Below are 14185 nucleotides of genomic sequence, written 5' to 3'. Positions count from 1 at the left end.
CAGATCTTTATAAAAGGAGGATTAAGGTTTACAGTGAATAGTACAGTGTGACATTTGATTAAAGAGCATGCTCAATCCTGCTGAAAACTGTTTTGCAAAATCTGTTTCATAATTTAATGGTGAGACCTGCCCTCTAAATCGCTGTATGTCACGTACAGGTGAGTAGTGATAAAATACCTTTCTCCTAAAATTTCACCTGAGTTCAGTAGTGAAAATTGTCCAGAAAATTCTTATGTTACATTTGGTGCTAACGCAGATTCTGTGCTGAGCAGTTCTGGGTCTTATCCCTGGGGAGGGGATAAATCTCGACGTTGCCATTTCTAGCAGTTTGATTAACTATTTTACAGGTTTTGGCAATGATAGCAGAAAGACAGGTTGATGGGCTGGGACATTGCTAAGCAGGATGGGAGGAGGCTGGGCAGCAGGGAGTAGTGTCTATATAGAAAGTCTGGAGTTCCAGGCTTGCTGAATAGCTATATTTGGTCAAAACCATGTTAGTGACATAATTTTAGTTAAAAAAAAAAAAAAAAAAAGTGGGAAGGGAGAGAGCTGCTTCCTGGAGTCTCCTGTACCTACCACGGTGCTGCTGGTTGTTTCAGATCCTGAAGAACATGGAGTCTTCCAGAATTGTTCAGCCACACTTCCTGGAGTTCTTGTTGTCTCTTGGCTGGTCTGTTGACGTGGGGAAGCACCCTGGGTGGACTGGCCATGTCTCAACAAGCTGGCCGATCAATAGCTGCAGTGATGAAGAGGGATCTGAACAAGGTAAGACACAGTAAATGGTGTAATGTTAAATCAGGCTCCTTTAGAAGACAATTATTTTAAAATTTCTTACTCTTGGATACTTATCTGAGCACTTTCATATTTTCTTGCATAAATGCTGATGTTTACTAGAAAGGAATGTGTAAATAATTAGATTAAGCTTCAAGTCAAAGTGAGCAAAACTAATGTCTGTATGTTGTTGGGAGGAAGTAGCCTCAGCAAGAATTACCTCTGTGCTGTATTTTTAGCAGACTTGACAAGTCTTTAATATATTATCCAAAACCAGTATTCAGGTGAAATCAGATACAGATTGTGCTGCGTATTGGCAAATAGGCTTGAAATACCGTGCGATTTTTAGTGTTCTGCGAGTAGATTAAAATGGGATGTTCACTAATAAGTTAGCCTTGTAATCATGCTTGGTAGGAAGTAATGAAAACAAGCTGCTCTTTGTAGGTCACGGGGGTTGGAGCCCACACACAGCTCGTCTGTCCTGCTTAATTCACTCTGCTTTTTTCCAGTCGAGCAGCTCCTCCTCTGGGCTCGTCATATACCACCCTCTCCCCATTCTGTCAACCCAAATGATCCTCAGGATAGTGAATTGCTATCCCAGGGTGGCAAACTGAAGGTCGGGTTAGTTTCTACCTTGAACAACTTAATCAGATTACTTGGCATTCTGGTAGTGTCTGGGTTGTTTTCAGTGTGGTTCATGGTCGCTGCTCCAAGGGCCAGACCTTTTCTTGGTGATTTTTCAGAGCCGCAGCCTTCTGCTGTGGGCAACACAAAGGCATTGAACGTGCTGGTCCAGCTTGTTCCACACCTTTGATCTGGCATTTGCGTCAGGCGCAACACCGTTGCTGCTGCGGTTGCTTAAGCAGCGCTCTTGCTCCGCTTCCCTTTCACTGCCTTAGAAACGCTCTTCACCTGTAACTGCGGCCAACTGGAGGCATCTCTATTCATTTGTAGAATAAAACTGCAAATGCTAGAAGGCTTGAAATATTTGGGAGAGGCTGAGAGACCAGAGGCATGGCTTTCTCTGAACAAGTCAGGAGAGGTTACAAAATGGGCAGGTCTTGGTTTGATTTTCCTTTGGGGATAGTGAGACTGTGCTTTTCTCAGAGGCAGAGCCCTCTCCCTTCCCTTTGCGGCTGGCTTTGTCAGTACGGCTGTGCGGAATGCAGTGCCCTGAATTAGTGAGGTAACCTGTTTTGCTGTAGGCTTTTTAGCTAGGATTTTTTTCAGCCATTTGCATTAGATCGCAGACCACCAAGTAGTTGGATGAATTCAACAAATTGGGGAAAGAAGGAACAGAGAAAGCATTCCAGGATGGGATGGAGGGAGGACAGGCTACTTCTAATCTAGTTCTGCTGTTGGAAAAATCCCTAAGTTGAGTTGTACCTTTAGCAAGCAGTGGCTAAAAACCTGAAGCAGTAGATTTAAAGTAGACTTGGATCAAGTCAGAAAGATTGATTACTTTGTTTTCTCCTCCAGTCTTTGCTGTGACTAAAGCTATTTATTTTGTTAAATATACTTGCTCTTTGTGAATGGCTCCGATAATGAAAAACCCATTAGGAGTCTCGCATCCTGGTCTGTATCAGGAATAGCGGCCATCAGGAATGGGGTGGTGATAGTCCTGCTGTACAGGGCACTGGTGAGGCCCCACCTTAAATACGTGTCCAGTTTTGGGCCCCTCACCACAAGAAAGACCTTGAGGTGCTGGAGCGTGTCCAGAGAAGGGCAACGGAGCTGGTGAGGGGTCTGGAGCACAAGTCTTGTGAGGAGCGGCTGAGGGGGCTGGGGGTGTTCAGCCTGGAGAAACGGAGGCTGAGGGGAGACCTTGCTGCTCTCTACAACTCCCTGAAAGGAGGGGGTAGAGAGGTGGGGGTCGGCCTCTTGTCCCAAGTAACAGGCGATGGGACAAGAGGAAATGGCCTCAAGTTGCACCAGGGGAGGTTTAGACTGGATATTAGGAAAAATTTCTTCACAGAAAGGGTTGTCAAGCATTGGAACAGGCTGCCCAGGGAAGTGGTTGAGGCACCAACCCTGGAGGTGTTTAAAAGACGTGTAGATGTGGCACTGAAGGATATGGTTTAGTGGTGGACTTGGCGATATTAGGTTAATGTTGGACTTAAAGATCTTTTCCAACCAATCCAAAGTGGTTCTAGAATAGCTTCCAGTGAGATGTGATTAAAATAAATTCACAGGCACATGCGCATTTTGTTTCCCTGCACACCCCTAAAAGCAAAGAAGTTCTTAAACAATTGGACTTGGGTTGTGGTGCTGCTCCCTGAGAGCTGTGGACTGGAGATGCAGGAACACTTCCCTGATGGTGAAGCATGGCTCGGAGGCTCCTGTGTGCCTCTGGCCACCTCTCTGTCACCATGCTGATTTTCACTGCTCCGTTGGCTTTGCTGAGCCAGCCATCCCAGGAACCCTTCTGTAAACTGGATCCGAGAAACAATTCAGCTTAAAGTCCTTGCTAGTCTTTCCGGAGGCCGTATGGGGAAGGAAAAAGCGGGGGTTGGTTGTAATTTACTTACAGCCAACTTACCACCAAAGAATTGTTTTCTCTCTGTACTGTGAAGGCCTGACGTACTGGCCGGCTGTGATGAGGGGATAAATGGGGGTTGAGAACGAGGAGCTTTCTTGCATTGGGTTGATTCAAGAGAGCCTTTTTCTGACTCTCCTTGGCAGAAGAAAAGACAGAGGAGAGTCTGTAGAAACTGGCTTGAATTGTAGAATAGTATCAGGCTGAAGTTATAAATGTTAGAATCCTTTGGAAATTTAATGACTAACTGAATGATGTCAGTGAGAGGGAACGGCTAGGAATAGCTGCTGGATGAATTCTTGTGTCTGATGTGCTTGCTAGACAGCTCGGTCTGAGGGAAGTAGGGTAATGCAGCACAACGGAAATATGTTCAAAATGAATCTTCTCCCAACCCAAAATGCCATTTCCTTCAAGATAACGAAAAAGTTTATTTGAGGATGGTTGTTGGCCTTGAGATTTGACTGTGAAATCATCACATTTTAAAGTGGGAGTTGCATTGTTTCTTCTCATTGTATTTGAAAGCCTTCTCCTGAGGCAGTGTATAAAGAGGTAGACCTTTCTCTTGTCTCAAGTTTCCTTTTATGTCCATTTCAGATGACCTAATTATTTCAGAAGATGTTGGGGCAAGTATCTTCAATGGGCAGAAGAAGGTGCTGTATTATGCGGATGCCCTGACAGAAATAGCTTTTGTTGTCCCATCACCAGTGGAGTCCCTAAGTAAGATCACTTTGTACGCGCTGTTTACAAAAACAACAGTTTTGGTTAGAGAGCTTTTTCCGCAGCAGAACCTAAATAAGCTACCTAGTAGTGTGTCTAACGAGATCCTTGTCAGAAAGCTACTGATGTTTAAACTACAACATCCTAATCGTTAGACTCCTTCCTGAGGTGGTGTTTGTTCTGCGCCCCTTTCTCTCAGTGTAAGCCTCAATATATGTGAAGGCTTGCCCAGCAGTATTGCTGTTACCTCGGGGGTGTTGGGTTCAGCATATGGTTCACCATCAACCGGGGATGCTTTTTTATTTTTTCCCCTCTCCCGTCTTGATGACATGCTCCTGCAGCACGTGGAGGAGCATGTGCACAACTGCTGTGTGGGTGAGCAACAGCTTTCATGACATCCTTTGCACACTAAAACCACTGTGCAAAAGTTCCCTGGAGTAAATGGGCCGGGGGGAAACAATAGCCATCGGAAGGAGGAGAGTGTATTCCATAGGAAATGGATGGGACACTTCTAAATCCATAGGGAGTGCTTTAATTGCAATCTGTTTCTGGAATAACTAGCAATTGTCCACTGCTGAATCCTCTTCCTGCTTTTGAACGCTGTGTGGACTTGACTGTAAACCTATGTATGCTTAGTTTCAAAAACCTTACAGCTTTTTTTAGTTTCGAAACCTTACGTATGGTCACAGCTTAAGTTTTTTGGCAGAAGAAAAGACAAACCCGACCTTTCTTCTTCTGGCTTACAGCTGATTCGCTGGAGAGCAATGTCTCTGACCAAGAAAACGACTCCAACATGGATCTGCTGCCAGGAATATTGAAGCAGCAGTCTCTGACACTTGAACTTTTCCCCAATCATACAGACAATCTCAATCCCTCCCAGCGGGTAAGGCAAAATTTGCATTTAAAAATGGCATTCTTCTCTCTTTTCTACTTTTCTTTCCCAAGAAGCACACTGGCAATACTACAGCATTTTTTAATGGTATATGATTTAGTTTCATAGCATTTGGAGCTACTCGTTTGTAGCCGTTAATCTTTAACATCTGCTTAGGTCCTGCCAGAATTTGCCCCCACAGTAGGAGATCGCAGGATTACATTAAACATCAAACCTAAACATGCTAATTAGTAATACTCTGCATACTGAAGTCTTGAAACGCATGCAGGAAAAAGTATATGCAGTATTCACAACGTAATTCAGACTTGAATCCAAGCTTGGAAGTTTAGGATGGATAGACATGAACACTTTTCCTACCTACCCAGTTTAAAATAGTATGTGTCAGTTGTGTCTGAAGTATCAGATGTGAAGTTGCTTTTGTGTGGTAGCAAAGCAGAAAACCATGAACTGCTGTGAGTTAGCAAAGGATTTACAACTGTAAAGTGAATTCTTGTATAGAATTCACTTCCAAGTGTATATTTAGTTACTGATTTAAGACCTTGGAGAACATTAAGAAAAACTTGAACCAGCCTTTTAAGATTAAGTATGTTAATTTATGTTGAATATAAATATTGTGGAGACCCAGATTACTGTTTCTCAGTGGGTAGTTCCACTGCTGTTGCCCCATCTCGATGGTTGGCAGAAGTTGTACCTGTCTGAGATCTGAAAGACTAAGGAGCAACTGTGGCAATGCTTGTTGGATGCATTACTGGACTCAAGGTGTTTACAAATGCTACTCTTCCCTTGTGTTCAAAACAGCTCAGTCCTACTTCCAGATCCAAGAGGGTGCCTCAGGGCCGGATCATTCCACCGATGGGACCTGAAACCAAAGTGTATGTGGTCTGGGTGGAACGTTATGATGATATAGGTGCGTAGAATTTCTTCTTGTTCATGAAAGTAACAACAGGGCAGGAACCAGAGGAAAAACTCATTCCATTCCTCTACAAAATGCTAAATCCTTGTTAATGTCTGTAGTAGACACTTTTAAGATTCTAAATCAGTTCTTTGGTATTTGAGAGGTGGTCCGTGGGGTGTACGTGAATCAGTGGCATGTAGGTCTGGAGATTATTTCAGCTCTGACAGTACGTGTGAAAAAATTACTTCTGACACCTGCTTCTTCTATGCTTAAGGGATCATCATTCTTCTTGGTTTGATGGTACCTTTGAAACTTTCTGTTGTGTTCTGTCTTGCGTGAGGGCTCATTTATTCTGTGCTCAGGGTGCCTGTTCCATGCTATGCGGTCCAGCTTCCTTTCTGTACCTTTGTTCAGGCAGGGTCTTGTCCCTCATGCAACTTAACGTTTCTTAGTTTGACGTTTCCTCTCTGACTCTGGGTACTGGCTGACCTGGGAGAGACCCAGCTTTGCCCATCCTGTTACAGCTATGGCGTAGACAGCGGTGGGCAGCTGGCTACGAGGCTTGAGGAGTCCTTTGTCCCCAAGAGCTGCTTCTGTGCTGGTTCTAAGCCATGACCTGGCTTTAGCAGTAGGCGAGAGCCTCTCCGTACCGGCCTGGCCCATCAGAGTCTGTAACACTGGCCAGTAATCGGTAGTTTATTCTGTCTTTAATTTCTAATCCCGGTTCCCCATCTGGCGGTAAGGGTGGACCTTAATGAAGCCCTTAGCTCCTCCCAGAGGAAAGCAACCGAGAGAATGGGAGCCATCAAGAGGAAACTTCCTGTAAACTGTAGGTGTAAAGTCTCAAGAAGACCACCTTGTCCACAGCATATTCCTCAGAGCTTTACTTGGGATCAGGAGGCAGACATCGAGTTCTGCAGCATCATTTCCTAATTCAGACACTGGCCCAGAGGGTGTTCCCTTAGCTTCAGGAGTTGCCGAGCTGCTTCGGTTCCCAAACTGGTGTTCCTGACCCACTTCTTGGGTGGCAGCTAAAGCCAGCTCGCTGCAGATGCAGCAACGGTGCTACACATGCATGTTTCTGCTTGGCTGCTTTTCATCAGCTGTAGGAATCTCCGAAGGCCCTGGGCCTGAAGAAGAAGAAATGACTTTGTGAGCCTCAGTAAGTGTGGCAGTTGGATTTGATGGGAGGGAGCTCTTAAAAGTGGCTCCTAGCCCAGAGGCTTTGCCTTATGCTCCTTATGTCCTTACATAAGGCTTTTGCCTTACCTTTCTGGTACATCTTTGAATCTGCACAGTGGTAAAACTGTCACTTTGTAGTCTAGGCTGTCGCCCCTGTGCCACCTGCCTGCCCTCCTCCTTGCTCCGTCTCAAAGTACTTCCACAGCCCTCCATGCTCTCCCTCTGCTAGCTCCAGGTTTTGCGTACATCCCAGCTCATCAGATGGCAAGAGGTGTTTTCAGGCACTGTTCTATCTGAACTGGACTTTTTTGAATCACTCTTAGCATCTCGCTCAGTTCCTACCCCTGAACGAGGTAATGGGAAGTGCCACATCCCCTTCCCTTTTGCAGAAGGCAAAAGCAGGGGCTATGACAATGAAAAACTGCCCACTGTAGGAGAAGACCAGGTTCGAGACCATCTGAGGAACCCGAAGGTGCCTAAGTCCATGGGACCTGATGAAATCCATTCCCGGGTCCCGAGGGAACTGGTGGATGAAGTTGCTAAGCTGCTTTCCATTATATTTGAAAAGTCCTGGGAGTCTGGTGAAGTTCCTGCTGACTGGAAAAGGGGAAACATAACCCCCATTTTGAGAAAGGGAGAAAAGGAAGACCCACCCGGGGAACTACAGACCGGTCGGTCTCACCACTGTGCCTGGCAAGATCATGGAGCAGATCCTCCTGGAATCTCTGCTAAGGCACATGGAAAACAAGGAGGTGACTGGCGACAGCCAACATGGCTTCACCAAAGGCAAATCGTGCCTGACAAATTTGGTGGCTTTCTACGATGTTGCCACAGCTTTGGTAGATAAGGGGAGAGCAACCGACATCATCTACCTGGACTTATGCAAAGTGTTTGATGCTGTCCGGCACGACATCCTGGTCTCTAAATTGGACGGGCATGGATTTGATGGATGGGTCACTCGGTGGATAAGGAACTGGCTAGATGGCTAGAGGGAAGGGATGCCATCCAGAGGGACCTGGCCAGGCATGAGAGGTGGGCCTGTGTGAACCTCATGAAGTTCAACCAGGCCAAGTGCAAGGTCCTGCACCTGGGTCATGGCCATTCCAGGTACAAACACAGGTTGGGTGGAGAATGGCTTGAGAGCAGCCCTGAGGAGAAGGACTTGGGGTTGCTGGTGGACGAGAAGCTCAACATGAGCCGTCAGTGTGCGCTCACAGCCCAGAAGGCCAACCACATCCTGGGCTGCATCCCCAGCAGCGTGGCCAGCAGGGCGAGGGAGGGGATTCTGCCCCTCTGCTCTGCTCTCGTGAGACCCCACCTGGAGTATTGTGTGCAGCTCTGGAGTCCTCAGCACAAGAAGGACATGGACCTGTTGGAGCAGGCCCAGAGGAGGGCCACGGAGATGCTCTGAGGGCTGGAGCCCCTCTGCTGTGAGGACAGGCTGAGAGAGTTGGGGGGGTTCAGCCTGGAGAAGAGAAGGCTCCGGGGAGACCTTAGAGCCCCTTCCAGTCCCTAAAGGGGCTCCAGGAGAGATGGGGAGGGACTCTTGATCAAGGAGGGGAGCCATAGGGTGCGGGGGAGCAGTTTCAAACTGAAGGAGGGTAGATTTAGATGAGATATCAGGAAGAAGTTCTTTGCTGTGAGGGTGGTGAGCCCCTGGCCCAGGTTGCCCAGAGAAGCTGTGGCTGCACCATCCCTGGAGGGGTTCAAGGCCAGGCTGGATGGGGCTTGGAGCAGCCTGGGCTGGTGGGAGGTGTCCCTGCCCAGGGCAGGGGGGTGGAACTACATGATTTTTAAGGTCCCTTCTAACCGGAACCATTCTATAATTCTCAGAGATCCGATTTCTTACTTCCTCCTGCAACTTCATTATCCGGTCACTTGTTGCCGAGTGCATGGCAGCAGAATTGTAGGTTATGGTGAGGACCTGCGTAGCTTGGGTTTGAGGAATGATACCATATTTGTTGGAGCAGGGCTCAAGGGAACTGTAGATGCGAGCGATGCTACTGTTTGAAATTCCCAGCACTGTTCTTGAGGCAGATTGCTTGTGGACAGGTGACGATGCTGTTGGGTAATACTTTGAAAGCTCTTTTTGCGATTGGAGTACTTCACCTCCTTCCTGCTTTTGCTGTTCGTCTAGAGATTTTGACCTTTGGGATTGAGAGAATTGAGGGTCTGGGACACGCGTTACCCAATCCGTTGAGTGCAGGGTGGCTGAGGTGTGTCTGTGTGCTCTGTGAATGCTTAAGCTTAAAAACAAAGACTTTGCATCACTGAGCAGAGCAAGAACATCCATGGTATAAATGCTTGAGGACTGCATGGTTTCGACTGATGATAAATAATCTTTCTTTGTACAAAAACAAAACAAACCCCAAAACCTGGGGCAGGTAAACTTTATTCAGTGCATCCTCTTCTTACAGAAAACTTCCCCCTCCCTGATCTGGTGTCTGAGACGAGCACTGGTGTGGAAACTACAGCCAACAGTAGTGCTTCCCTAAGGTAAGACTGCTCTTATTTTCGTTATTTGTTTTGATTCTTGTGGACAACAGTTTAGGCCGCGCTTCAGAAGAAGTCATGATGAGATTATTTGCATTCTTAACTTTCACAAGCAACCCCGGAAACTCAAGGCAGTCACGTTAAAAAAGATAGATGAGTTTCCTCGGTGGATTCATTTTTTTTGTTGCAAAAATGAAAGCGCTTTTCATATCACTGCGCTTTAAACATAAATTAAGGAACAGAAAATGTGTATTTTTTATCTTGAGTCTGTGTTTTAGCCTCCCTCCTGATTTACTCCCTTGTGAGGTGGTTAATGCTGCGTGTGTGTCGCGAGGCTTAAAGCCCTGTCAGCAGGACTCAAATTCTGTGGTGGCAGATCGTAGAAAAAGTAGGTTGATGTAACCCTTCTGAAGTCCGGAGGATGCACACGGGACTCCTGCTGGTTTAGCCACAAGACTTTTTTTTAACATTCTTTTAATCTTAAAGTGGTCAGTTTTCATCTATGGATTAATTGAAACAGTGCTATAAAACTGATTTAACAGTTGTGGGTTTTCCCTTAAGATCTGCCATTCCTGAGAAGGAAGTTCCTGTGATCTTCATCCATCCTTTGAACACTGGCTTATTCAGGATAAAACTACAAGGAGCAACTGGGAAATTCAATATGGTTATCCCATTGGTGGACGGAATGATAGTCAGTAGGAGAGCTCTTGGTAAGCTAAAGATTTTTTAGGAACACTCATCTCTTGATATTATTTTTTTATTTAATACTCATAATATATCTGCAGAATACGGGGTCCGGAATCTTTAATTGGAAAAAGTATTGGGCATGACAGAACAAAGTGCCTTTTGCAGCAGCAGTGGCAGCAGGAACAGCAGAGGGAGCAGGTGGTCAGCACTTGGCTGACAGCAGAGCGGGGCTCCACTGCGACTGTAGCGGGAGAGAAGCGAAGGGTTGGAGCTAGTAATGGTGGAAGGAAAAGGTAAACGCCTGTTGTTTAGATAAGAGAGATCAGAAATGCGACCCTAACGTTTGGCGCTGAGAGCCAAGGTGCTGGTGCTCGTCGACTGCCAGCGGGTACTGCTGAATTTTTGGACTGTGTTTGTTCCTTCTGTTTTAGAAGCCAGATAGCAATTAAAATCCACAGCAATTAGGATTTTCTAATGTGTTCAATAAAAATACTTAACCTACTATGCAGGCATGTGTTAACAGGGGTGCGCGTGTGCTGTCTGCTGCCTTCTGTGTTCCTAGCTGCGTTAGCGGATCTGTCTCGGTATCTGTGCTACTATCGCTTCAGCAACTGGAAATCTCGCTCCAATGAGAGCAATTCACAAGACAGCGAAATGAGTAAACAAACATTAGGATACTTGTACGGAACCGTAAAACCAGTGTTGTGGGGTCTGCTGGGGGTGACTTTCGGGTTCTGTTTTTTGCATGCCTTGCGTTAATTCAGTGATGTGGAAATAGAAGCCAAACCGGACCTTTAACTAATGTTTGTGAATTCGGCTGATGACAATGGCTTGTGCTGAGAAGGAATCAGGTGCGTTTTCCTGGAGTCGGGCTGTTTTTTCAGCTGCGTTGGGACTATTAATATAGTGAAATTTGCCTCCTCTCTTAAGTTCAGCAGATGTGGTTTGTGTGCAATCAGGAATCAAGTCCTTTAAATAAGGAAGATGCTGTTTCAGCCTGTGGGAAAGCGCTTGTGTAACAGCAAGGGGGTTAACGGACACTTACTTCATTAGAAGCATATGAATTTCATTTCAGAATAAAATAGGATAAAGTCCGCTGCCAGCTTTCTCCTCCCTGCCATATACAGTAGTATGAGTGAGGGAGGTAACAACGTGGCAAAGCAGCGAGGGGAACAGAAACCTGTTCCCAGCCACAACCCATCAAGTCTTTCCTCCTCCCCTCTTCCAAGCAGAAGGTTCTGCAATTCCTACTGGAAAAAAAAGTACTGGTGGGTCCGTTTTTCATCCTGAAGGCATTACCTGGCGAGGCCTCGGGGCCCACCTGAGCTCTGCGTGTCCTCGTGTGCCGTGGCCAGGGGCTGTAGTGCTGTGACTCCTGCATTGGCTGCCCTGGGTTCTTTCCCCTTGTGGTCCTGAAGGTGCCTTTGCAGGCAGTTGCTTGGCTCTGGCAAAGCAGAGGAATCTTCCTCCTCCTCCAGCCAGTTTAGAGTACCACTGACTTAGTCACTTCCTTATTGCTTTTTCACAGTAAAATGTCCTTACGGGCCTGGGGACCATGGTTATTTGTTATCCCTTATATGGTTCTGTTACTGAATGAGAAAAGTTCTTGCTTGGTGGTGCTGAGCGTCTCCCCTGGATTTCTAGATGGGACAGAACCCCAAATTGTCGTTAGCTGTGAAGCCAGCAAAGGGCCGCGGACCCGAATTTGTTTAAACTTGATTCAAATGTTTCTTTTTCAGGTTTCTTAGTGAGGCAGACGGTAATAAATATTTGTCGGAGAAAGAGGCTGGAAAGTGATTCATACAACCCCCCCCACGTCCGCCGAAAACAGAAAATTGCAGACATTGTCAATAAATACCGGAACAGGCAGCTGGAGCCAGAATTTTATACCTCGCTTTTCCAGGAGGTTGGGCTCAAGAACTGCAACCCCTAGGTCATTATCCTTCCAGGACAATTAGATCAGAGCTTGGTGGCTACAGTAATGAAAACAGTTAAACAACAACAACAAATTTCCTCAGCCCTCTGGAATTCAGGAAATCATATTCTAGCACAAGTCAGCAGATACCATGTGGGAGGAATGAGAAATGAATCCAAAACGCTGCAGTTGGGATATTGACTTAATTCACCTACCCTCAAAAGGTTCTTTAATTCCAGTCTTCCTGGATGCTAGCAACGCAATCTCTTCACCCAGTCATCTATTCCAGGCTAATTAGGAGCCGTGTCTCGTTCTGTGAGAGGAAAACAATCCAAACAAAGTCATCTCTGCATATAAGGATGGGGAAAAAAAAGTACAAACGAACCTGCCTTCAGACATCTCGCTACGCCCACATGTTACAGGAGAAGGGAGCAGGGTCTCTGCTTTGAGGAGAGTCTGTTTCAGAGCATTAACTGTCCCTGCAAGAACTTAAAAGATGCTTCCAGCCCCCCTTCAGAGCTCAACAGAAGATCCTTCCGCTTGTAACCAATTTGTGTACCAAAGGCAAGAGGAGGAAGATTGCTTGGAAACATCAGGTCATGAAATTCATAGCCGAGATGCTCTATTTTACAGCTCCCTCCGCGCCTGGGGGTGGGTCCATCTACGTACGAGATCTCTCTCATGCTGACGACAAACTACACCTGCAATTACCTGACTTTCCAACAGAAGCTGTTACTAGATAAGAGCTCTTGGTTATATAAAAACAAGGTTATGACTCTCAGGTCTGTTGCAAAATGTCACATTTAATTTTAGTAGCTTGATTATTTTTTTTTTAATATATTTTTTATGCAGTTACTTAATTTATTTTGAAGTGTCTGTATCACCTACTCAACTGTTTCCATAAAAAGCGTAAACATCACTTGCTTTCCTTCCATTGGATTGAAATCTGAGATTCTGGGGCTGCCTCCTGCCCAATATTTATAGCATAAGCAGTTTTTGCAGCTTCTGCGACACTTTGCAGAAGCTCCTGTTAAACGGACTAAAACAACTCAAAAAGAAAATTCAAGAATTCTTCTTTTTCCCCATTACCTTGCCATTCCATGAAAGCCCCTTTGGAGTTATAACTTCAGATTGTTTTGAATCCACTGTGCTTTCTCACGCTCGGCAGCGGCGGCGCCCGCTCACCTAGGTCAGAAGTTTTCATTTTCAGACTGGGGATCTCACATGTTCGGGCCTCGAAGGGCGCGCTGGGAGAAGATGTTTACAACTGCAAATTTAATATTTGGAATATAAAAGCTGCAGTGGGCGCTGGCAGCCTCGGGAGCACTTTCAGGCTCCCAGCGCAATCTTGACTTGTGTTGCAGTAATGAATCATCGCTGGCGCTCCCGGGTAGAGGCAGTTTGTGGTCGCTGGCGGCAGCGCGGGTCCTTTTCCTTCCAATGAGCAGGTAACGCGAGAGTATGAGGTGAGCAGGAATTTGGGGAGCTCCTCACGTTATTCCAAAAGTGGTTTTATTAGCTTTTTAATATGCATTGCAGTAATACCTTGCAGTCATTTAATTTTGGTATCTCAGAGTTACCTTTTGCAACAGCTCTGACCTGGAACAGTCTTAACCGTTTCATTTCAGCTTGCCAAGGACATACCCTGCTCCTGTCTTTTCATGTGGCTTTTCACAAAGAGTTAAACAGGCCCCTAAAAATACACGTGCAAGGACTTTCAGGATGTCGGCCAAAGGGGTGTCAGGGGACACGTGCTTGTTGCAGGGGGCAAGCACACGAGCCTTTCAACTCGGGAGCTCCGGGTTTTGATCCAGGTGAATCACAAACGGAAAAATGAAACCACACAAAGAAAAGGACTGCAGAAGTAGGCATGGCGGCTGGCCCACGCTTGTGTGGTGCCCAGGTCACAAATGGCGGGAGGAGCTACAAGGCAGCGCTTGGGTGTGTTGGCAAAGCTGGGAAGGGAAGCTCGGACAGCTTCATTCCTCTGCCAAACTCTTGCCAGAATCAGTTTAACGCACGGACACTAAATTTACCCACATTTTGTACGTACCTATTGGAGCTAACTAATGGCCAAACGCACTTTAGTCCACCGAT

At 46.2% G+C, this 14185-nt stretch overlaps 1 protein-coding gene across 4 annotated transcripts in view; it reads left to right on the top strand.

Moving 5' to 3' along the window:
- Positions 1 to 13007, top strand: part of RALGAPB (Ral GTPase activating protein non-catalytic subunit beta) — a 65607-nt gene extending 52600 nt beyond the window's left edge. For all 4 annotated transcript variants that reach the window (XM_074604738.1, XM_074604737.1, XM_074604736.1 and 1 more), the window contains 7 exons: positions 600 to 765; positions 3902 to 4024; positions 4771 to 4907; positions 5715 to 5823; positions 9411 to 9489; positions 10048 to 10196; positions 11913 to 13007. In XM_074604738.1, the coding sequence (XP_074460839.1) occupies positions 600 to 765; positions 3902 to 4024; positions 4771 to 4907; positions 5715 to 5823; positions 9411 to 9489; positions 10048 to 10196; positions 11913 to 12106 (957 nt within the window). In that variant the 3' untranslated portion in view covers positions 12107 to 13007. The remainder of the gene's footprint in view (positions 1 to 599; positions 766 to 3901; positions 4025 to 4770; positions 4908 to 5714; positions 5824 to 9410; positions 9490 to 10047; positions 10197 to 11912) is intronic.
- The last annotated feature ends 1178 nt before the right edge of the window (positions 13008 to 14185 follow it).

This window comes from Larus michahellis, chromosome 12 (genome assembly GCF_964199755.1).
Source record: "Larus michahellis chromosome 12, bLarMic1.1, whole genome shotgun sequence".
NCBI classification, from domain to species: domain Eukaryota; kingdom Metazoa; phylum Chordata; class Aves; order Charadriiformes; family Laridae; genus Larus; species Larus michahellis.
This window is presented reverse-complemented; position numbering and strand designations above follow the sequence as displayed.